Source organism: Micrasema longulum, unplaced genomic scaffold (assembly GCF_059751315.1).
Source record: "Micrasema longulum isolate JH-2025_06_02 unplaced genomic scaffold, ASM5975131v1 h1tg001328l, whole genome shotgun sequence".
NCBI classification, from domain to species: Eukaryota; Metazoa; Arthropoda; class Insecta; order Trichoptera; family Brachycentridae; genus Micrasema; species Micrasema longulum.
Genome location: NW_028278515.1, coordinates 16,444 through 42,690, shown reverse-complemented (window position 1 = coordinate 42,690; position 26,247 = coordinate 16,444). Strand labels below are relative to the sequence as shown.

The window sequence follows — 26,247 nt, the reverse complement described above, 5'->3', positions numbered from 1 at the left end:
AAAACAGAGTTTTGAGTATTTATTTGTTTTTCAATCCAAGTTTCATATTAACGATATTATATTTTTAATGCATACATCCACCAAAAGATAAATCGTCGGGGTCGTAAAACAACGACGGATGTGCGAAAAATTTTGACATTGACTTTCTTTCATATAAGTCTGTTTTCCAGGTTTGAAATATATATATATATATAACTAACCCAAAAAGTACCAAATGGTATACTTTTGTACTTATAAGTATAAAAAAAATGTAAACCACTTTCATGTTAAGTTAAAGAAAATCACATACGTCGTTGTTCTACAATCTCGACGAAATGTTGCATTCCTCCGGGCTATCCGGCTCCGTCCACTGTTCGTATATCATCACTTTAATAAAAAATATCCAACTATTTTAACCAATTGTAACCAGTGTAATACATATATTACTAGCTGGCAACCGTCAGCTATCGCCGACTGTTACATGCTAGAGAATTCGGCCCTTTGGGCCTCGATAGGTTAGGATCTCGGGCACTTAAAAATATCGTCCCTTTGGGCTTCACAATTTATTTCTTGCTGTTCAGAGCAATTTAAAGGTAATAAAGAAGAATCGACCGCTCAAAATAGTGCTTTCAAAACCACACAAATACATAATATAATTTTACAAAAATAAAAAACGCTAAAATTTCGATTAGTACCTAAGCGATTAAAATTTAATAGCGAGAATCTGTGATCAATAATAACAGTCAGCTATTGCCGACTGTTACATGCTTGTAAATTCAACCCTTCGGACCTCATTTAACCAGCCTTGTGTTATCCTAATGGCCTTGTTAAATCAGCTCTATGGGCCTCAGTTAATTGACTTTCAGGTCTTGGTTAATTAGGATCTCGGATGCGCTGTATTAGTTTTCCATGATACAAATTTAAATCAATATTCACGAATCTTGGTGCTGTATAAGTTATCTATAGTAATAAAAGGCATACTTATCACACTTTTATACGAATAGTCACACAACACAAAATTAGTTGATTTTGAGTAGTCACTTTTTTTTAGCATATTTTACAAAATTCTTTCTTGAAAACGAACACACTATTTAACAAATTAAATCAGGTAGTTGTACAAAACATTTGATGCTTACTAAAAAATATTTTTAAATTTTCGGTGTTTCTCTTTAATTTTTTTTATCCCTAGTTTAGAAGTTATTGATATGTTCGTTTGAACATACGTTAGGTCTCAAAGAAGTTTCTTTTTGTCAGTAGGTATGGGCAATAAATACCATTCTTAAATACGCACTGAAATCCATTTTATTAAATAAAAAAGTGTGTTTGGGTTTACTATGGAAGTTTATCGCATTAAAAAGTTACGCCTAAGTATAGTGGTGCACTTCGGGTGGGAATACCATCCTTATTCTACCACTATAATTCGGATGGGGATAACATCCTTATTCTACCACTATACTTAGGCTTTTTCTTGGCATGCGGTGAAATTACTTTGACGAAAAAAACACTTCAATCGCTTCTAGAGAAAATAATAATATTGCCTACGCGGTTTTAAAATATGGAGAAACATTTATGGTTTTTGTTTTTACTAGCATAATATTCAAAATGTGAAAATCCAAATAACAGTCGGTTTTTGAAATAATATATCCCAGAGATAATGTAGAACTATTACTAGTATTTATCCGATTATCGGAGTAATCGACTCTTCGATTATCATAACAGACATCACTAAATTATGTTGTTTTACGAAACGTCAAATCCATGTGAAGGTCACCTTGATGTTTCTTTTTTAAAATCATTTAAAATACTGGTGCGCGCGTTCGATATAAAATCATTTTATGGTTCAAATCGTATAAACGGATATTATTTAAGATTAATCGCTCTCCCTGCATATACACTATATAACTAAGTGTATAAAAATGTTCATTGTCTCAATAATATTCACTAATAATACATATTATTATAAATAATTATATTGATAACCGGCTACACTACGTACTGAAAGGTAAGTTATAATATATCATATTAAATTTAAATTGGGCAATATTTGTGTCATTCTCATGATATGAGATAATAACAACAATTAAACTTTAGCAGACACCTAGGATTATCTCGAGTTTTTTTATATACCACGACAGGCCAGATTACAGTAGTGAATTACAGCACAGAACTGGGAGGTTTCAGAAAAATCACATTTAATATTTGTGTTCTCCGTGCGTGAATCAAGGCCACCCTTATTAATTTATTTTTTTTATGTTTCCATTCCAATTTAAGAAACTCTTAAGGATAGAAAATATGAATGTTTGCCACAATGGATTTTAAACTGCCCTTTGTAAAAAAATATTTAGGTCTGTTGTATCCCAGTATCATCTTACATATTATACTGTTTTGTTTTCACCTTTTATCATAAAAGGACGTTTTATTGTATAGTAAGTAGTATCTATTTCATATCTAGTTTCAGAACAGAACAAGTGTTTTTAAATTGCAGGGATTTTAATGAATAATTAAATAAATAATTTTAATATTTATTACTACTACTATCACGCCACTTCCCCGTAGGGGTAGACAGAAGATAGATCGCCACACTGTCTATCCTGACATACATTCCTAGCTTCTTCCACCTTCATGCATATTGTCATGTGTCTGCTTTTGACATGACTAGATACATTATTAGAATATGGTATGAAGAAAAAAATATTAAAATTAAAATTATGTAAATTTATTTATTTATTTATTTATTCACACTCTTTATCAAAATACAATTCCATATTCACTTTGCCCAGCTAACAAGGGTACATACCCCGTTCCAAGCTAGGCAATTACATTTTTATATATTATAATATTTAACAAATTAATATAGAGCACAGACAAACAAAATATACACTTATTCGGATACACATTTTGATTCATATACATACAGACATACACACATATACACACATGTATATATAAATATACACATATATACACATGTACATACACACACACGTACATACACCCATGCGCATACACATACATACATTCATAAAAACATAGACAATTTATTTATGCGAAACTTCATGGTAATCATCTATACTTATACTTACATTTTAAAAATTATAATCAACATTTCAAATATGATTATTTATTTATCATATCAAATATACCTATGCACACAGTTGCTTCAGAGAAAGATTCAATTTTTAAAATGTATGCTGCTGAGCAAGCTGCAAGCTGAAAAATAGAACAAAATAACAGCTCTTTTATATTCTCACAGCATGAAAAAACTTTATCCTTTCTCATGACATATTATTAATCTATAAAATAAACTTTCCATAATAATAAATATTTGGATCATTTCAATAATTGTTAGGGAATTTTCAATTTTTCTCTGTGGATTATTATTAAATATTCCTTTCAGTACTAAGAAAACCTCCGGCACAAAAATATATACATATTTATTTTATACAATACAAAAGATATTATACAAAACTATAAGAAATGCTTTTAATAAAAAAATATTTTACAATACAACTTTGACTTGATTTAGAATACCTTTACCGAGTACTTAAATCAGATTCATTAACAAATCCGTAGATAGCTGGTAAAAGAAGTTGAATACTTCTGGAATAATGGATTCTTGTTTTGTAATCTCTCTTTAACCTGTAGAGCATTGTCTAAAGTATATTTTCACGCTGTGCGATTTCAATGTTGATAAAAGGATGAGCTACTTATTTTCTGAGCTTCACCTTTATCTCGGCATTTGGTTCAAGTGCTGGAAAGTGAATTATGTAATTTTAAATCATTTTCAATACAAATGATTGTAATATTACAAAGTTGTTTGTTTTAATATCACTCGCATTGTACGTCCTGTATGAAAAAATGAGGTCCAATCTCTCATTTTCCAAGGTTTCTATAAAATTTATTAACTTCTCATTTATTATTACTTTTTCCAAAGCATGTATGTTTTGCAATTTGTGATTTTAATGGTTTAACCATCGCTGACGACATCCGTCACTCGTTCCAGCTTTTAACGTGAATATTTCAAAGTATCTTTTAGACTTTTTCATGCTCAACTTCTGTATCAAAAAACATTTTGCTGTTGACAGCACTTGAAACAGTTCTTTTTTTATGACTTCATTTGAGAGAGGTGTATTTTTAAAATAATCTTTATTTGTAATTCATTGTATATTGATAGTGAATTAAAAGGTAATTAAAAATGATTTTCTAATCCCCATTAGATTTCAAGCTGTTCTTATGTCATCCCGTCATTTTAAATGGCCAAACAATTATTGCATCTGTTAAAAGATTAACCGTCATCTTTAAATGCAACTTGCTTACTTATGAATTGTAGTTTCTAAAAAAATATTTCTTAAATTAATTTTTAGTTGTGTTTTCAGTTACAGACGGACATGATGGATCAGCGTGGTAGGAAAAGCCCCACTGTGGGCTCTACACGCCCCCATACCACCCAAGGAGTACAAGAGACACAAGTTCGTGTCCTCACACTCAACCACGGGGAACATCTCGACTCTTCCATCTTCAGGTATAAATACCGGCCCATAAAACCTGCAACATTCAGAAACAAGTTATATTGATATATTGCAATATTCGTTGCCTATTAAAATAAAACAATGGGTCTAGTTTGATGTGTAAATTGATATACAAAGAAAAGTGTATTGATGTCCATCAACAGTTTGGTTTGCATCTAGGAGTATAATTCTACAAAATGGACACTTAATTATGCCTCACACCAGATTACCGTAGAAAGAGTTCAGAATATGTTTTTAAGAAATGTTAATTTTAAGTTAGGAATACCTAACGAACATCGTAACTACGCTTTTTTGTTAAATATTTTAAATTTAATTCAACCAAGTGACTGAAGAATTATTAACGATCTGTTAATTTTATTCAAAATCCTCAATGCAAAATTTGACAGTTCTGAATTGTTGTCACTTACTAATTTTAACGTACCAATGAGAGTGACTAGGCATGTAAAAACACCTAAAATAGTTTCACGAAAATAAATTAAATTGTTTAAAATGAAAAAACTCAATTGTGATGTGTGAAATATCATATTATGTACAAAAAATATAGTAAAAGGTATTTGTATTGTGAAATTCATAAAAAATAAAATTAAAATTTTTTATTTTTTACAGTCTGCAATATTTCATACCATCTTATAATGAATATGTTTTTATTATTAATATTGCGGTAGGTCATGTCCTTGCTTTAACCATAATAAATGTTTTTTTATTACAGATTAGATAAAGGATGTTTTTTGCATTTCCGTCCGGGTCCAAGTCTAATGGGTCACAAAGTGTTTGTTTACTGTAACTTTCCAGACCAAACAAGTGGTAAGAACATTAAAATCATGTTATTATACATACTTGCAGTGAAACTTAAACATACTCCATTATAATTGGAGCTCATTTTCTTTTCTTTTTGATTCTAAATAAATAATATTTTTCAAATTACATATAGTAATTAAGGAGACTAGCAGGCAACAGTCGGCTATCATGGACTGTTACGTGCTAGGATATTCGGCACTTCGGGCCTCGCTTTATCGGCCCTGCGGGCCTCAGTTGATCGGCCCTTCGGCCCTTAGTTGATTGATTAGTATCTCAGGCACTGTGAAATTTCACCCATTGGGGAAATGAAATTAACAGACAAACAAAAAAGTTATGCTGCATCTGATATTTTGTATCTCCACAGAATAAGGGAAAAGCTAGACTTAACGCTCTTCCACAACTTGATTCCCATTTTCTAATTGTGAGTTATTTATGGCCCCCAAAATTGAAATATTAAAAAAAATTAACAAAAATAATAATCAGTCAGAATAATGCTAACAAAACCACATAAAATTTATAGATATAATATATTCAATATTCGGGCGGTCTCCGTGGTGTAGTGGTTAAGACGCATGATTCACGCATGGTTCCCGGTTCGATTCCCGGTGAGAACACAAAAATTAAATGTGATTTTTCTCAAACCTGATTGAACTGTGCTGTAAATCAAAGTGTGAAAAAATCTATCGATCTCCAGAATTTCATAAAAATTCTACCGATTATTAAACATTTCCATTTTTTAGATATAATTTTTTTACTATTTATTGGTCCACTTATAAATTAATAAACCAAATACTTACTTTTTTCTGTTCGCTCAGAAAGCTACTTTTTCTGCCATCTGTTACATCCATTACAATGGTGAATTACAGCACAGAATACCCTGGTTTGAGAAAAATCACATTTCGAATTTTTGTATTCTCACCGGGAATCGAACCCGGAACCTTCCGTGTGTGCGTCAAGCGTCTTAACCACTACACCACGGAGGCCACATATTATGTTATTTATATTATTCCTTTATATATTATTATGAATACTACTTATCCTTCGGTCGTACATACCATTATATTCAAAGTTATTGAATTAAAATTATGTCATTTCTCTTTATAATTATTCCATAGTTTATGGCTGTAGTCTGGTAAAACACACGCAAAATTAGGAAATCATACGATTTTGCTATTTTAAAATGAATGTTTTTTTTAATCGCGCAATAATAAAAAACATAAATTAGATAAAAAAAAAATTTTTAAAGTTATTTCTATTTAAAAATATACTTAATAGTTTTATGTAACTAAAATAAAATTACTTTTGAACCGGCAGATTACGCCATTTCAAATTTAGACTTAACTTAGGTATCTGGGATCTCAATAAAGACTAAGTATTTAACTAAAATTTGTTGTAATAATTTGAAGATAATAAATTTAACATGAAAGTGCCCGCAGCAAAATCTTAATTTTTTTTTAAAAAGAAAAATTTATGTTCTTATGATTTAGATAAATATTAAAAAAAAAAATTGTTTTCAAAAGAAATTAAGATTTTGCTGCGGCCACTTTTTCCAAACGACGTACGTCGTCTGCTATCGCTGAACTATTCAACATTGGCCTTAAGAAAAAAATATAGGGTGGGTTCATTAATAATTATTTTTTTAATTATTTCATTTATCAATTAGCAGGTAAACACACAAAATAGTATACCATGAGGCGGACTAATATCAACTCGATTTATTTAGCAAAATATTTACCCTCAAGTAGAAACTAGATAAATAAAATTAAAAAAGAAAATAATAAATAAGTATCCACCTACCATTATTTTACCGGACTGACTGGATTGACGCGATACGTGTAAAACAGGCCCGTACATGCAGACTCAATCAATCATTTTAAGACTATTAGTATTATAGATAATTTAAACAATGTACCTTTTGATGATGTTTTGTTAAAACAAAGTTTTGTAATCTTAATAAGAAATTAAAAATACTTTTAAAAAGTAAAATCATTTGACAGATTTTTCAGACGCAACGATGACATGTCTATTGTCCAGTTCACCAACTCCAAATAAAAACGAGTTTAAAGATAGTGAAAAAGACGTATCATATTTGAATGTTCATCTAAAATCTAATACATACTGTCAATTGGCGCATGATTTTGAAATATTTTTTCAACAAATGTTTATTGATTGGATACATCGGTAATATTTCAGCTTTATTATTGGGACATTTGGTATGTTTTTGAAATCACCCAAGAAATGTTACCATTTAATTTAAATATCCATGAAAAAACATCCATAGAACTGGATGATCGATGTTTGTATACTTGGAGTACAAAAAAACTATGAGGATCTTTTATTCTGCTATATTAAAAGTCTATTGTCATGCGTGTTTATACTCTAAGCGGTTATTTTTGTTTTGTTTTAGAAATATAAAACCATTGAATATGTAAAAATGTGTTTTGTGCTACCCTAAAAAGATTTTTAACAATGTTTTCTGTGGCAAAAATTTGATAAATAAATTAATTTATATGCGATATCAATATAATTATTCTTTCAGTCAGAGGCTGTGCCAGCCCATCTGTTGAATCTGTCACACGTGGATAATGCAAAAGGTCCAGTTTTTTGTATGATCTCTTTCAGTACAAACTTTATGTGTTTAAAGGAGGCGAATTGCTATCTCATTAATTTAGTCCCCTTAAGTTAAAACTTGAAGAACAACTATTCAAATAAATGGTCAATATGAAAAAGTTGAGACTTTAATTGAATAGTTTGAAAGATGTGTCGACCCTTTTTACTTCTTACCCTATTATTATATGTGCAATCCAGCGAGAGATAAATAAGATTTCATTTAAGATAATTTGCTTTGTTTGAATTATTATTACAATATTTACCTTATAGAGATAATGTATTATTATTACCATGTTGAATTTATCTCTAAATTCTTTTTAAAGAAGATGTTTTTAAATTTTGAGGTAACATTTAATAACACCCCAAAACTAATTTTTAAGATATTTAATTTTTTTAAATATAATTCTTAAAATTATTTATTTTTTTTGCTTTCAAAATTTGAATGACTTGGAGATATTTAAAGAGAACTTAAAATTTGATAAAAAAAAATCGCAGCTTATCTTGATCACCTTCTTGTAACATGAAGACAAGATGATCAGTCTTACGCTTCAGGTACCAGTCCAGGGACTATGAAGTATTCCAGTGTAAAAACACTGTTTTTAATATTTCATGTCAGCCATGTCGGAAATCAAACCCAAGACCTATTGCATGGTAGGCAAACGCACTACGAGGCGGACAAACATTTTTCATCGCTAAAATAATTTAGTTGTATCCCAAATAATATAATATGTCTTTTATTCTTATGGATGACTTTACCTTATAAAGCGCTAAGATTCATGAATATTTATGTTAATTTGTATTATGGAAAACTAATATAGTTCATTCAAGATCCTAATTAATCAAGGCTCTAAGAGCCGATCAACTGAAGCTCATAGGGCCTATTTAATAAGGCCATTAGGACAGATTCATTAAGGTTCAAAAGCTGCTATTATTTTAAATTGCAGATTCTTTGTTATTCAATGTTAATAGCTTACTAATCAAACTTTATGCAAATTTTTTAAAAACATATTTATTGTGGCTTCCATATCGTCGGTTTTATGGCACAACTTGGTAACTGCAAGTTGAATATTATAAAATATTATTTTTTGTATTTTTAAAATATTAAACATATACTTTTATGAAGGCATCTCATTTTTCCAAAATTTGTAGTTCCCAACTTGTGCCAGAAACCCGACGATAGTTTTAATCCTTAATTTCAGAAGATTTATAAAACCTAGTTGTTCGATCTCTCATTTAAAAAAAAACCCAATATCTTTTAACATCCAACTTGACCTGGCTAGTGTGAACATTTAAAAATAAAATAAACCTCTATGTTTCCAAAATATGCACCTCTTTTGGGATATCTGTATTTCTTGATAAAATGTTATGATGGTAAATGTAGCCAGTACGTGTCTACAATTAAGGTTATAATATTTAAAGTAACAGAAAAAACATTATTGAAGTTTTATTTCTTTGTTGTTACAGCCAATCTTTATATTAATATAGCCAATTGTCTTAAACATAATTTTTATTTTAGGATCAGATTACTCGGAGTTTATAAGAAACCAATATTACTCTTTGGAATGGAATCGCCCCAACCCGGATAATGTGTGGGGTCCCCCTACTGCATTGGGTACAGGAATCTTAGTACAGGACACTGACATCTATTGTGAAGTGCTCGCCACCAAGCCTGGAAGCTACCACTTTTACTTTGTCTATGAAAACAAGTATGTAATAACAATACAATGCTTACAATACAACTTCTCTCTAACACGCCTAGTAGAAAATCTGTTAATCTGTAAAAATATTTAGTGGGCCTAAAATTACACTTTGTCAAGTAACCAAATAAAAAAAAAACTGTATTATGTATACAGGGTGTTCATTAAACCCTGTCACATCCGAAACCACGATGATCAGTTTGAGCAAGAAGACATATTGGCACATTAAATTATTTTTTTAGAATAAATCAAATTTATAAAAATAAAATATCCAATAAAAGCAAATGGTTGCTTACTTCTGCAGGGGAGAAATGAGGAAGAGGAAGGGGGGAGTCTGACATTGCGCCGCGCTCCCCTCACTTCTCCTCTGCAGAAGTAAGCAACCATCTTTGTTCTAAATAATTTTTTTTAATATGCTAATATGTCCTCTTGCCCATGCTGATCATTGTGGTTTCGGATGTGACAGGGTTTAAAGAACACCTGTATAAAAAATAAATTGACGAAATTGAACAGCAAAGCCCCGTGTCTCCTCTGCCACTCCGGTTTGTCTTGTGTGGCCCTCCTTAGGTCTTCAGGTCCTGCAGCTCATATCTTCACATAAACTTTCGAGGTACTCTCGGCATGGGCGCCCCCTGTAGTTTCAGCCCCCTTCAGACATCCCTTCTATTACCTCATGTGGGAGACCCTCGTGACGCACTTTGTGACCAATCCATCTAGCACGTCTTTCGGAGATGGTCTTAAGCAGGTACTTTCCTCCTTCAATTCTACTAAGAATCTGGTCAATCCTGGAGACCTGGAGAAAAAGTGTATATTTGAATATTTCATAGTCCCTGGGTTGACCTGAAGTGTATGTTTGATCATCTTACCTTCGTGTAGCAAAAAATTATCAAGATAAGCTGCGATTGGTGTACTAATGCAGTGCCCTATGCAACATTAGGTGCAGATGATGATGTATACATTCAAAATATATTTACCTGTTATTTTGAATAGTATAATACAATGTACTGTAAGTAGGTATACTCCTTCTAAGACACATACATTATTGTATTGTGAATGATTTATTTTATGGTTGTTGTTTTCTTACCGCTAGTCTTTATAATTTCCAGTGGATCAACAGTGGGTCCCCAAGGTTCTGGCTTCTTCCAAGTGCTGCCAACTCTTCGCCTCGGGCGCAACAACCAGGACTGGCTCCCGTTGGATTGCATCCAGTGCCAGACTGTGCTGGCCAAGTCCCTCGGGCCCCTGGACTCCTGGGAGGCTAAACTGCGGGTGGCCCCGGAGTCTGGTTACAACATGATTCACTTCACGCCCATTCAGGAACTGGGAGGCTCCAACTCCAGTTACAGCCTCGCGGACCAACTCCGTGTTAACCCTATTTTCAACACTAATGGCGGGCGAGAAGTCACCTTTGATGATATTGAAAATGTAATCACCAAAATGCGCACTGACTGGAAGGTAATAAATCAAAAAATGTATTCATATTAACGTAAATTTGAATAGTATTAATATATGTGAAATACTAGAATTTTGCATACTCATTTGTCCCACAGTTCGAAAAGGGTTTTCCTTATGAAAGTGATAACTTTTGAAATAAATTCAGTTTGAAATATTTAACTTCAGTTTTGCAATGATGGTAATTCGCATAACGCAGGTACACCAAACTAAATTCAGTTGCCCTTCAGGCTGGGAAACATTAAATTTGACTTTCGATAATAATGTTTTTAGTAACTATGTTTATGGGAATATAATTGTTATTTATTATAAATCACCACCACCGTTTATACCTTACTTTTAAAAAAATGCCTATAAAGTGCGCCCGGCGCCCAGCCCGTTCTCAGTAAATGATGAAACTCACCGATTACCTCTGCTTATTTCTCCATACAAAAAAGTACACTATATTTTACATCTTTAACCCAGTCGCGGTATATTAGTTCTAAAAAAAACTAAAAAAAATAAAAATAAAAAATAAATAAATCTTCATAAACTACTTGACTAAAATTGAGACCTTAAAAATTGTGCACAAAATAACACTGGGAAACATACAAGACGACGACATAATATTAGCCAAAAATGCTGACATACACAAATATAACACCAGACAACAACAACACTATCATATTGAAAAAGCAAAGACAAACACAGGACAGTCAAAAATACTACATAATGGACTTAAACACTACGACTTACCTTACTACTTGAAAACTTTTACTGGAGACAAATTAAAAATCAACCTAAAAAAGCACATGATGACTGAACTAACTAGACTAGATGAGACATAAAATGACTAGACAATAAAACAATTCTAATGTAACCCTAACGGGTTTTTAAAAATTGTAAATAAATAAATTTAAAAAAAACCAGCTTGCAGATTACAAATATTATTTGAAGATTCTCTATTTAGAAAGTAGTATTTCGAACATTATTTCCGAAGGACTATTTTTCGTCGAAAGGATACCGTTGATATATTACATATCACATAGGACATGTGGCGTTCAAAGTGGCCGTTTTTGGCATTATTCTTTTTTTTTAAAAATCTGCCAGTGCTCTGTGTCGACATTTCAATCAATGGAAATATCTGCTGAATGTCATTGTAATATTTTTTAATAAACTTTTGTACAAGTGTTATATTAAAATAGTGTAGAATTAAGCTACATATATCGCAAAGTTAATAATAATTGTTGTGTGAGTTAATTATTACAGATCCACAGAAAAAAAAGCCATTTATAATTATTTTACTTACGTATTATGTAATTATATGTAGGTACAAATTGATGAATATATTTTGTAGATTACCTATAAAACAAATTGCCGCTCGCCACTGCTGGTTAGGCCGACTACACATAATCCAGAGAAATCTATTACTAGAAAAATGTAGTTGATAAAGAAATTCTCATGTTAATAATACTAATTTGTATATGTATACAAGATATTATATAAACCATTATTATCATTTTAAAAGTCTAGCCATTTTTATCGTCTAAATAAATAGAAAATATAACATTTACCATTGAAGCAATACCTTTGTGGTTATTCAATAAAAATAATACATGTGGATAAATCAATATTTTTGTAAAGTTGTCCTTGTAAAGATATGAGGTGTGAAGGGAGGGGAATAAGATCTTTATATCTAAAACTAGACATGAGTGGACAAAAGAAAATATTTGATTATTTATTATTTTTTTGGTATTATTTATCGCTTTTTTAATTTCTAAGATTCCTAAGTTGTCTAATTTTAATATTTTCAACATGTAAAACTTTTAACTTATCTCTTAAATAATGTGTGATAAACAACAGCATTAAATAATTCTTGTTTTCACATGAAAAATATTGGATACAGTATGGATTGCTTCTTGGAAACAATACATTAATTTAAGCTTCCCTTTGTTTAAGGTGTTGTCTATTTGCGATATAGTGCTGAACCATACAGCCAATGAGTCTCCGTGGCTGGCGGATCATCCGGAGGCTACGTACAATGTGTACAACTGTCCGCACCTGCGGCCTGCCCTGCTGCTGGACGCCCTCCTTGCCAAGCTAACGGATGATATCGCCAGGGGAGACTACGAGTCCTGGGGCATCCCCAGCAAGGTCAATCAGCCCCAGCACTTAGACGTAAGAATTAAAAAATATTTATCAACCGTTTCTGCGTTTAATAATTTGAGTCAAGTATACTACTAAAATTAAAACAAAGTTAGTTAAATTATTTTGGCAATAAATCAGTTGTCAAATATCAAGAAGAGTTTTTGTTTATCAATAAGAATTTGCCCTTTGGAATGATATATTTTATCAGGATTCTTTTTTTTTTTTTTTTTTAAATAAATATTTGCGTTCTTATGATTTACCGAAATATTTAATTTTGAGGGCCATTTTCAACGAGTTGTAAATAACTCACTATTAGAAAATGGAATCAAGTTGGGGTAAAGTGGGATTCGAACCACGGAACTTTGGTCCGTGAGTCCGAGACACTAGCCGCAGGACCACAACCCGAGAAAGTAGCTTGGTTTTCCAACTATTGCAATGAAAGAAATACAATGATCTGTTAGTCTATGGTATTTGCAAACTATATTACGGATACAAACCATTATTTTCATTCACATAAAATTAAACTTTTACAATCTGTCACAAACTAAGGTATTATAGTGAATAACTTAGAAAATATTGAAATCGAAAGAAATTTAAATTCAGACAAAACTTTAAATGATAATATTATATTCCAAAATTCTTCGCCCCTGCTATCAATACTCCCCATAATTAGGAAAACCCCACCCCCTCCACCTCACACTGCCTTGCCCCTTCCACCCGACCCTATCAGTACCTAAGTACTAATCTGTATATTTTAGTTAAGTTTATATTTACACCTAAAGATGGGTAATTCGAATACCTGAAAGTAGTATTGTTATTATATTAAACATGTATGTGGTAAAAAATTACGAAGTATTTTGTTTTTAATAAATTAAAAATGTTTTTCCACAAAAAAAATGTTGAAACAATAAATAATACGTTCATTAAAATATTTAATTTCGATAAGAAAATTGTTGGTAAAAATGACTTATTTTTCAGGCTATAAAAAACTTATTGAATTCTCAACTATTACCACAAGAGAAACTTCATGAATTATATCTATGTAATGTACCTGACATAGTTTCTGAATTCTTCACCTTAGCTAGGAACAAGTAAGTAATATTATTTTCCGCAAACTTATCCAAAAAACAACATACATAGTACATACAAATACATTGTTTAAATAACATTATTCGTAAATTGTCACTAGTATTAATAGTATTTATTATGATCTATAGAGTTCCTCCAGTGTCTGCCAAAGTTGGTGAAAAAGAAGATATTAGAATAGTTCAGGATCCCCAGTACCGACGGATGTCTTCAATGGTAGATATGGAATTAGCACTCCGTATTTATAATATCTATAGGTATGCAATATCTATATTACTTATATGTTTTTATTATTTTTGGTGGTAACAACGTACAGTATAGAAACATATTTTTCTATTAAAATAATACTATTCAATGTGTAGAGCCGGACCTTCCATAGGTTCAGTCGGCACAAAGAACAATACACTTACTCACAAGGGAGGGGGAAATAATATGCTCGTATTCATTTACAAATGTGTACATTCCCGTCCCTTTTCAGTAAGTGGCGGGGCGCTAGATCCCGTTAGATCTGACACTGTTAATGTAGCTGGTTTTTGTGTGAGTTTACAACATATTTAGAGTATTGGACTTTTTTTAAAGAACTGTTGTTATATGACTTGGTTTATAAATTTTATGCCCCACATAAAGAAGATCTACAAAAAAATAAGGTTGTGAACATAATTACTGATCATTTAATTTCAAAACCAATGTTTTTAAATTTTTTATTCATTTTATTATACATATTTATTGTAAACGACAGGTATATTGTATAAACTCAGAACCTATAACAGGTTTCCACAAATTGTACAAAGTTAGTAAAGAAAATATATTACATATGTAGTTTATACATATAAAAATCTTTTTTTATGTATATTTTTTAATAATGAAAGAAGATATATATGGTTTTTCAGGGCCAGACCGCGAAACTTCAGAGGAACATTCCTCATGGTAAGCTTTAAAAAAATCCTAATAAAATTTTTCCAAAAAATCATTTAAAAAAAAAAAAATTGGGATCTCAAAATGTAGAAAATTCTTAAACTCTCGGACAAGCAGTCCCTCCACAAACCCTTTCTCCTCTCCTACCCAGCCGCTTCCCTTGTCCGCGTCTGGTGCGTATCGCTTCGTTGGTCAAATACGTTTTTTTTGTCGGGGAGGGGTAGGGGTTTTCAGAATGGATGCTAGTCCGAGAAATTGAAGATATTCTTCATTTTGAGATCATAAAAAAAATTGAATTAAAAATGACTTTTTGGAAAAAATTCATTAGAATTTTTTTTAAAGCTTACCATGAGGAATGTTCCTCTAAAGTTTCGCAGTCTGGCCCTGAAAACCGTGCATACATTTAAAAAAAAAGGAACTGTAAATGGGGCGGGATTAGAACAGGGATACACAAAGAGAGGGGAAGGGATATGTACATATTTATTATCGTAGTGAATATCAAGTTACAAAATGCATTTTAAGTGTCAATTTTAAATCTGACAGAGCGATATTTCTACATAACGTATTCAATAAACATAATTTTCCATAAACATAATATTCCATCAAAATAATTTTAAAATAGAAAATATTAGGTATTACAAAAAAATGCTGCCTCACAGTGTACTGGTTAGGCTATCGTAAATGAACTACCAGCAGTGTGATTCTGAATGCTCTCTTGGGTTGCTAGCGTGTAATTTACGTACTAATTACATGCTAGCATCGCTGTCTCTTCCCCCTAGAGAGTGTTCAGAATCGCACTGCAGGTTTATACTTCATGCATGATATCTTAAAAAAATTAGACCTATAAATATTTTTAATAAATTATATGGACATAAATATCCGGACATGGCGATATCCGTTAGGTGACATTTAAACTTTTTTAAGGAGATAACTCAAGCAATTCACCTTTTGACGATGGATATTTTTTTTATTCATGGCAGAATGGAAAAATACATAATTTTATTTTGAAAAAATATTTTCGTTTCTTTTATTGAAACAAAATTGTGTAATCTTAATGAGAAATTAAATATACCTACTTTAAAAAAAGGAAAAGCACTTAACATGTTATAATTATTTATAGATCAGACTGCTATGATGAAGATTCTCGTTTGAAAAAGTGCTCCGAGGAGTTGAAAATGAAATTGGAACAACTTAATCATGATATGTTTGAGGAAATTCAAGGACATTTAAATTATGCTGTGGATAATTGTATTGCTGGTATGAGGTATGCATTAACATCCTGTTAACAGCTTAATAAATATTAATATATTACACATTTCAATAAGTAACCGTATTGTTATAAATCTATCAAAGATAACTCCAAAAAACAGCTTTTATTTTGTATTAGCCCTTTCAGGCAGGGTGTTCAAATATACACTAAATTTAAGATTTATCTACCCGCGTTCATAGTGAGAGACAAACCCTAAATGATCCCTGTCAGTCATACAGAGCATTGTGTACATGTTTTTGTTACTATCAACAATATTATACCTGTATCTATCTTAGTGTTCAACATGAATGATCAGTATTAGTTTTTTAAACTCGGCGGCTATACTGAAGAATCCACGGTAGTTTGACAATACAAAAATTATATAACGCATTACTTTCATAAAAGGTATTTCCGCCTCCAGTCAGATGGACCGAAAATTGAAGAGGTCTCAATTAAAAATCCGTTGGTACCAAGATATTTCACGTATCACAACTCTATCTCCAGTATGAAGGACATAGAAAACAAAATGTATTCTTTGGATGCTCGCTTTATGATGGCCCACAACGGGTGGGTAATGAACGCCGATCCCCTGAAGGATTTCGCCAATGTTAAGGACGGGACAGCCAATGTATATTTGAGAAGAGAACTTATTGCTTGGGGTGACAGCGTAAAATTGAGGTAAAGTTTACAATTTTTTAAATTAAAATAAAGTACTGTTTAGTGCAAAATTTCATATGCAAAAATATTCTCATGAAAGTAGAGACATTTTATTAATTATTTATTTTTAAGAGACCTCTATAGACTCTTGCCTCATGCAAGGGTGTTCTGAGTTTGATTTCTGGTGAAATCACAATAATTTGATGTGATTTTTCTCTAGCCTGATTATTTCTGTAAACTGTAATTTTTCAGTTTTCAATAAACACTGTAATTGGGCTTTTTGGCCTGTTTGGTACTAAGAGAATACAAAATATGTCATACAATTTTTACAAAAATATTATTTTACAATTACCTGGCTTATTAGCTAAACTTGTCTATCTATTTTAAAATTCAATGGACATGTGGCATTAACCTTGTATTGGTTTGAATTTTTTAACTTCTTGCGTGACAGCTTTTCACCATCAGTATTTAACAAATTTATTAGTCCTGTATATCCAATTATAATAAATTAATCAATACACAATTTAAAGGTACGGAGATAAACCAGAGGATGTACCTTTCTTATGGAAACACATGAAGGAATACGTAGAAATGACAGCGCGTATATTTGACGGAGTTCGTCTCGATAACTGCCATTCCACTCCATTGCCTGTAAGTTTCATATATTTATTTATTGATTAATGATGCGTACAGCCTTTCCCAAAAATTAAAAAAAAGATAAATCAATATTAAGGATCATTCTGAAGTTAAATGTTTGTTTGGAAAGGTTGCCGAGTACTTGTTGGATTGTGCCAGGAAGATGAAGCCCGATCTGTATGTAGTTGCTGAGCTGTTTACCAATTCTGATCAGACTGACAATATTTTTGTCAACCGGCTTGGCATTACATCCTTGATAAGAGGTAAGGAATTATTTATGTTTATTTAGATTATGTAAGTAAATTGTGTGGCCAAAGAGTTTTATAAGGCTTACTTTTTTATTTAAAATACTAAATAACATAATAGGTAATCCTCAATGACTTTCAATTATAAATTTTAGAATACCAACCTGGCACACTTGTCCATAAAACATTTAACAGTAAAAAATCCGTGAGTTCCTGACGGGGGTACCAGGAATACCCCAGCTTAGTGTTTATAAAACTGTTTCATAATATTTTGAGTTGTCTGCGACATTCATACATTTTTTCATAAAATACTGTTGCGAGAGGATATTATATAACATCGCACCACTCGGTGGGACACATTGAACAGCACTGATCTAATATAGTGCCACCCGTTAGCGTAGAGGAACAGCGGGGAGTTGGTAAGGGAATGCGTGTAAAATATAATGTACAAAATCGGGATTATCGTGGTTATGGCGGGAAAAAAGCCACCAAATAGCAAAAAACACACGTACAAACTGACCAATATATAAAAAAATTACGAATTTCAACATGCACGGGGGGAAGCGAAGACAAACGTGAATTATTGAAAGAATTTGGCAGAATTTAAAAAAATATTTTTCACACATATTTAACATTATGGGGTAGGATTATACAAAAAAATTAAATCAATGTGAGGTAATAAACAAAAAAGTTTTTGAAAAAATATGCTACCCGGGGGACACTAGGTACCCTTTGGCTCGAAAGAGTTAGGAAAAAAAAGTTTTTTACACCTACCTGAGATTTTGAGGAGAACTGTGTTATGATTAAGTATTGATTTTTGTCAAGAATTTAGTATTTTGCTGCGCTGACTACTGTCCCCTTAATGTAAACAAGTGCTAAATGCTAGATACGTTTGCAGCATACACAAATATTCTCGTACTACATGATAACTTTTTAATTTAAAAATAAATAACTTTTTTATTTTATCCACTGCAACAGTTGTATAATTCTTGGAACAGGAATTATCTACAGGACTCTTCCAGATAAATAGGGCTGTGACTATTAACAACGTGTTATCGGAGTTCTCTTGCTCATTTCGAGTTTGACATCCAATCTCTATACGTCCATATCTCCTGTCACTCTTTTATACACACTTATGTTACAGAGGCCCTGTCGGCGTGGGATTCCCATGAGCTCGGGCGGTTGGTGTATCGTTACGGGGGTCGGCCGGCCGGAGCATTCCTGCAGCCCCCGCGTCGCTCCCTCACCCCCTCCATCGCCCACGCCCTCTTCCTAGACCTTACACATGACAATCCAGCTCCTGTATCTAAGAGGTACTTTTTTTAAAATAGAAAATAATTTTTGAGGGCAGAAGACGAATATCTTTAAATTAATTTACAGGGCTTATAACCTGTCTTTGGCAGCACTTAATTAGCACATTTTATTATATGTGTAATTCTATCCATGATTAAAAATCCATATTTCTTTTTTTTTCTAATCCCTACAGTCTATGTGACTAACTTATCTGTGGCTTATACAAATATTTTTTATTTAGTATCTACTTAAGTATATCTGTGAATTTTTTTGGATTTTCATCCTTATAAAAATGATGAACTGAGTATCTCGATATCAGTAGCTTCCATTTTGAATTGTAATTAATTAATTAATATAATGAATTCATTAATAGCATGGAAACTTTCACATATAAATTTCTACCATCATCAATCTGTTGATATTTTGTGAAGTAATAGAATTTGTTTTTCTTAGGGACTGGGTATTAATTTTAAATTTGAATTTTGTAGGTCGGTGTATGACTTGTTGCCATCTGCAGCTCTGGTTGCCATGGCATGTTGCGCTTCTGGAAGCAACCGAGGATATGATGAACTAGTCCCACATCATGTAATTATTATTTCATGTCCATTTTATTTATATTTATAAGAGTATATAATATATTTATTTATTTAGTTATAAGTTACTTTTTGAAAATGTCCCTAAATCCAAATATTTGTGTGAATATATGAATATATTTTTGAAAAAAATAAATGAGAAACTTCAATCCTATGAGAAATTGGATACAAAAAATTAGAGCATTAAATCGTAAAGCAAGTTTCTTGAAAATATATGAAAAAAAAAAAAAATAATAATAAAGACGAACTACCTCGAATGACGTCACTAGTTCATATGAATCTACCAAATATAAGCAAGCTGTGAAAGATATCCAGTTTACTTACTGTCAATCGGCAGAACTGACCGAGAATAAGCGGAAGAGAGCCTCAGACGTCATATGCGCAGTAATTTCAGAAATACAAAACTTTAAAAAATCACAGCGCTGATAATATGATATGTCAAGATTCAAAAAAACTTTTTTTTGGCTTAATTAACAAATAAAAAAACTTTAAACAAAACACTGAACTTCCTCATCATGTATTTCAAAAAAAAATTCTAGTTTATACTAGAATTGTTTTAATAAACACGTTTTGTTTTTATTAATGCCTAATTGTTTCCTTTGTATATCTAAGGTTTTAGACCAAATTTTGTTAAATGTTGTAAAAGCCAGGTAAGACAAACATTGACGGATGATAGCACTATTTTATTTATTTATTATTGCTGCAGATTCCTCATAGTTCTAGTCTTACAGTTGGCATTATCCGACTTCATCGCACGTAACATGGTCATGCCCACCTCCATCTGTACATGAATGTAAGGAGGATTTAGGCATAACACTGTAGTTGAGATGGAGCACATTGCTCCAGTGCAGGACATTCTTTGTAGACTGGATAATGCACCGCTGCATACCTTTTGTTATGTTTTTATATTATAAAAATATGTGTATGTGTATAGTAATAATAATTTAAGATATATTTTATTGCGAAAAAAAATTAATAAAAATAACAGGTGATATTCTCATGTCATGTTAAAATACATTTGTAATTTGTTGACACTATAAATTTTGACAAGATAATATAGAAGAATATCCTTTTATAGATACATGTTGTTGACGAAATCCGTCAATATGCAGAGTGGGGAGATGGAGCATCAGTGGAAGGACCATCTGTAAGAGTGAATCTTCAGACTGGTATTATTGCTGCTAAAAAAGCTCTCAATCAGCTCCATTATGAACTTGGTAGCCAAGGTTTTGACCAGGTAAATTGAAAACATAATAATCGGAATTGGTAAAACGGGGATGAAGTAGGGTGAATGCGATCTTGCAAGCGAATGTGTGCTATAACTACATATTAACAATGGGTGCATAAATGTCGAGATCCGTGCAGTATCCAAAGCTGAGATAAGCGTTATCGACAACATTGAGAAAGAGATGCTGTGTTGGTTTACGATGAGAATGTTGATGAATGACTAAGAGAGACAGCAAGACCGAATTCATCATATACTTCATGATGGACATGTCAAAGGTCGGAATAATAGAGGAAGCGAGGTCTGTATGCAAAGACAGAGTGTTATGGTGTTCTATCCTCCCGGCACACCCCTATGGAGAAATGGAGTAGTAATTTGTTTGTTTGTTAAAATACATTTTATATACTCATTTATATAATAATTTCTTTTTTAATTTATCAATTTTTTGTTTCCTGATTAAATGTTTTTTTTTTTTTTTTAATTTTTTAAGCATTTGTCACATAGATAATTTAAAAGAAAAATGTTTTATATGGGAAGCAGGAACATTTACATTGAGTTTTTGGTGCTCTTGTTATATAGCTCTTGTTATTGGCGGCCTCCGTGGTGTAGTGGTCAAGACGCTTGACTCACGCACGGAAGGTTCCGGGTTCGATTCCCAGTGAAAACACAAAAATTAAAATGTGATTTTTCTCAAGCCTGGGTACTCTGTGATGTAATTCACCACTGTAATTAGGCCTCCTGGCCTGTTGTGGTGCAAAAAAAAAAAAAAAAAAATGTAAAATGTATGTATGTATGTATATAATAACAAAAATTCATTATTTTATTTTTACATCATTGTAATATTTTCACTGTTGCAAAATGAATTGATTTTGTAAAAAAATTGCTGTATTAGATTTTATATACTTTTACTTTACGAAAATCAACGGTAAAAGTACCCCCTCTGCACACCTGGAACTGTTTTAAAGACCGAGAATATTTTTGTCGGTTTTACTAATACTTCATTCACTTCAAGTTTTTGTCAAATTTGAATTCCATAAACTGCGATTTGAATTAAATTAAATTCTACTGCTTTTATTGTCACTTTCACTGTAAGTTTGGCGTTTTGTGTGAAAGAAAGACTTATGTCATTCTTACCCACGACCATATTGTGTACTTGTATAATCCAAACGACAATCACAGGTGGAAGAGTGGTGAATGTTACACAGCGTGTAAAGTGATCACTTGAACCAGCTAATACATCCTGTAAATGCCTAGACATTCATATCCCTTTGCCAAAATGTTATTCTTTGTTTCGATATCTATCATTATTTTTAATGTAGAGTAAGTAAGCAAGGTTTGTATGCAATGACAGAGTGATATTCTATCCTCTCTGCCTACCCCTACGGGGAAATGGCATGGTGATTTTTGTATTGTAAATTAAATACATAAAATAAATTATTCATTACTTATCTACAGTATCATAACATTTATTTTTTTTGTCTTCAATAATTAGATGTTCTAATAATATAGATATTAATGTTATTTCATTTATAGGTGTATGTGGATCAAATGGACTCGGATATAGTCGCTGTTACTAGACATAACCCAAGATCCCATCAGGTTTGTGTGTCTTTTGGTAATTTTTCACAATGCCAAATACATTTATCACTCTAAAGTAATTCATAATAAAATGTTTTTATTGAAAAGTGCTACAATGTTGTAATTCAACTTAATATTTTATTTGTAATTGATACGAAAATAACCTGTTCCTTTTTTTCAGAGTGTTATACTCGTGGCCTTTACTGCATTCTCTCAACCTGATTCTAATTATGGTGGGAAATCTATCAAACCATTACGATTTGAAGGGAAACTAGATGAAATTATTTTTGAAGCAAGTTTAAAACATGTAGATGCAAGGTAAGATAATTGGCTTAAATATTGTTTTCTCATACAGCAATGTCTCAATACAGACAAATAAAATATTATGAAATGTGGAAATCTAGGCATTTACTGCCAATGGCTTGTTTAAGTGATCACTTTACACACTGTTCACCAATCTGCCAAAAAATTGTAATTTCCACTTCTCCTCAATTTTCTTAGATTCCAACATAGAGACAAAAAATCTTAGATTTCTTCTTAAAAGCCACTCTTGCTTGTTGGACTCTACCTATAGTCTCTGCCTTTGAGCGGCTATCTTGGGGTCCTTCACTTGCTTGATAGTGACGCCACCCAGAACAACATTCGCAGGGGTTTCCAGTAACCATGCATTTTGTTTTGCCTTTGTTTATTTTCATATTATGATTAGAGACAATTTTTATTCATCTTAAGGCCTCATTCGATTCCCAATGCAATAAAAAACATGTAATGCAATACTGAGAGAGTTTAATTCCAGTATCAGTTTATAAAGATTTAGGCAGACTTAAAATATTATTTTCTCATTCTAAGTTTATTCAAAAGCATTATAACCGAAAATTACATTACAGATCGGGTGGTGCAGCTTTACAAGGCTTTAAGAATTTCTCTCAACATCCCACATACATAAATGGTTTAGTTGAATTTGAAACTGTCATCAAACAAAATATTCAGCTAAACCAGTCAACATTACTCAAAAACTCTGAAAGGCACGAAGGGACCTATACTGTATTGGAATTTCAAGATTTTATTCCGGGATCCGTGGTAGCTATTCGCGTTTCTATGCCGGAGGCTATTGAATCAGCTTTTATTAAACTGCATCGTGCTGCCGATGCCTTCCACTCTCTTCCCTACGGTGACCTTCTGAATCAGCTCGGAATGACTGCTATAGTTCCCCGCCTGAATTTAGCTGATCTAAACTCTTGCCTCTATGTATGTGATCAGGAAGAAAAGGACAATGGAGGTTCGGGGGTTTACGATATTCCCGGCTCAGGACCACTCTTCTACTGTGGACTTCAGGGATTCATTTCGCTTTTGAGTGAAATAAGACCCAACAATGATTTGGGACACCCACTCTGCAATAATCTCCGTGAAGGTGATTGGATGATCGACTACATATGGCAAAGGCTAGCTAAGTATCCTCGTTTATCAGAACTTTCCAATTGGTACCGATCCACACTTCAGCCTTTGAAAGAAATTCCTCGTTTTCTAATCCCTTGTTATTTTGATGCTACAATAACTGGAATATATCAAATACTCATAAAAGCTTGTTTCTCACAAATGTCTGACTTTATAAGAAAAGGATCATCATTTGAAAAAGCATTAGCTTTAGGTAGTGTTCAATGTGCAGGTGCTGTGGCTTCCGTGTCTCTACCTCCTCTTTCCCCAAACTTACCACCACCACTGCTTCCTGCCCAGCATGCTACACTTTCAGCCGGTCTGCCTCACTTCACCACAGGCTACATGCGCTGCTGGGGACGTGACACCTTCATATCCTTACGGGGCATGTTCATACTCACAGGCCGCTATCAGGATGCTCGACACCATATCCTAGCGTTTGCTGCCTGCCTAAGGCACGGCCTTATACCCAATCTGCTTGATGGAGGGCGCAATTCACGATTCAACTGTCGGGACTCTGTCTGGTGGTGGCTTCAAAGTATAAAGGATTATTGTACAGAGGTTCCGCAAGGACTCTCTATTCTAAGAGACCCTGTTTCTAGAATTTTCCCCACAGATGAGTCTCAGCCATGTGGTCCAGGCCAGGTAGACCAAGTTTTGCAAGATGTCATCCAAGAAGCTCTAAATGTACATTTCCAGGGATTAATATTTAGGGAACGAAATGCAGGAAGGGCCATCGATGCACACATGTCTGACAAAGGATTTAATAATCAGATTGGTGTTCATCCTGAAACTGGCTTCGTGTTCGGAGGCAACGATGCAAACTGTGGAACTTGGATGGACAAAATGGGTTCCTCGGATGCAGCTGGCACCAGAGGTAAACCAGCCACTCCTCGAGATGGCAGTGCAGTTGAGTTAGTAGGATTATCCAAATCCGTTGTCAGTTGGTTGGCAGTCCTACACTCTGCAGGGAAGTATCCTTACCCTGGAGTATGCCGCAAGCACCGTGATGGTTCAGTTACTTCCTGGACCTTCGTTCAATGGGCAGATAAAATTCAACAAAATTTTGAACGATTCTTTTGGATTAATACAACTCCTGCTTCAAATGACATGAGACCTGATTTGATCCATCGCAGAGGAATATACAAGGATTCACATGGAGCTACACAAGCTTGGGCTGATCACCAACTTCGTTGTAATTTCACAATAGCTATGACTGTTGCTCCGGAACTATTTGATCCAAAACATGCTTGGGTGGCTTTAGACAATATAAAACAGCTGTTACTGGGGCCTCTTGGAATGAAGACCCTAGATCCTGAGGATTGGGCTTATTGTGGAGATTATGACAATTCCAATCAAAGTTCTGACCCAAAAGTGGCTCACGGATTTAATTATCATCAGGGTCCAGAATGGGTATGGCCTGTTGGCTTTTATTTACGAGCTCGCTTACATTTCGCTCAAGAGAATGGATGTCTCAGAAAGACTGTAGCTGAAACACAGTCTGTGTTGTCACGTCATCTGTCAGAACTCCAGAGCACACACTGGCGTGGTCTTCCTGAGCTTACCAACAGCTCAGGAAACTTCTGCTCTGACTCTTGCCGCACACAGGCTTGGAGCATGGCATGTGTTCTGGAAGTTCTCCATGAGATTCGCCAGTGGGAAAGCAAACAGACGGTTCTGCTTACTGCAGATGAAAACTGACGTAGAAATCGCATCGTAGTCCATATTGTACCATACGCATGTGACGTAGGGCAAAATCTTTATCATGTAAAATGTAACGACTGCGCTCTGCAGAACACAAAATTTAAGAATGTCAATGATCTCCGGCATTTTAATGATATAGAACATTTATATTCCGAACCATTATATGTTGATTCAAAGAAAAATAAAAGAAATAGATCAAAACGGAAGAAGAAAAATGATAAACAAAATTCTGACTGTACAGAAAAAGATAATTGTAAAGTATTTGGTAAAAAAAATAAGAGAAATGGTTTTAATTTCTTAAGGTTTAACAGTAAACGGAAATGGCAACATAAAGATGATATAACATCAACTCCATTCCTTGATGCCAGAGATTGTAATATTAATGAAGAATCCAAAGTGGTTTCTAAATTTCAAAATATGTGTCAAAAACATTACAAGGCAGC

At 32.9% G+C, this 26,247-nt stretch overlaps 1 protein-coding gene across 2 annotated transcripts; it reads left to right on the top strand.

Moving 5' to 3' along the window:
- The first annotated feature begins 1,841 nt into the window (after positions 1-1,841).
- Positions 1,842-25,995, top strand: LOC148275863 (glycogen debranching enzyme). Of its 2 annotated transcripts, none has more exons than XM_088235096.1 (18): positions 1,842-1,981; positions 4,356-4,501; positions 5,218-5,312; positions 9,433-9,622; positions 10,720-11,068; positions 13,004-13,222; positions 14,171-14,283; positions 14,410-14,535; positions 16,314-16,457; positions 16,848-17,120; positions 17,630-17,750; positions 17,866-17,998; positions 19,125-19,293; positions 19,762-19,858; positions 20,945-21,103; positions 22,625-22,690; positions 22,851-22,987; positions 23,554-25,995. In XM_088235096.1, exons 2-18 carry the CDS (start codon positions 4,368-4,370, stop codon positions 25,799-25,801), a joined length of 4,773 nt encoding a protein of 1,590 aa, XP_088091222.1. In that variant the 5' UTR covers positions 1,842-1,981; positions 4,356-4,367; the 3' UTR covers positions 25,802-25,995. The 2 variants fall into 2 exon arrangements, with proteins under 2 accessions (XP_088091222.1, XP_088091221.1); XM_088235095.1 differs by lacking the exon at positions 1,842-1,981 and adding an exon at positions 3,653-3,864.
- The last annotated feature ends 252 nt before the right edge of the window (positions 25,996-26,247 follow it).

Coding starts and splice junctions, on each gene's coding strand:
- LOC148275863 (XM_088235095.1), top strand. CDS start 3,838: ATGAGGTCCAATCTCTCATTTTCCAAG. Junction 14,536..16,313: donor CGTATTTATAATATCTATAG/GTATGCAATATC, acceptor AATTATTTATAG/ATCAGACTGCTATGATGAAG. Junction 19,859..20,944: donor ATGAACTAGTCCCACATCAT/GTAATTATTATT, acceptor ATCCTTTTATAG/ATACATGTTGTTGACGAAAT.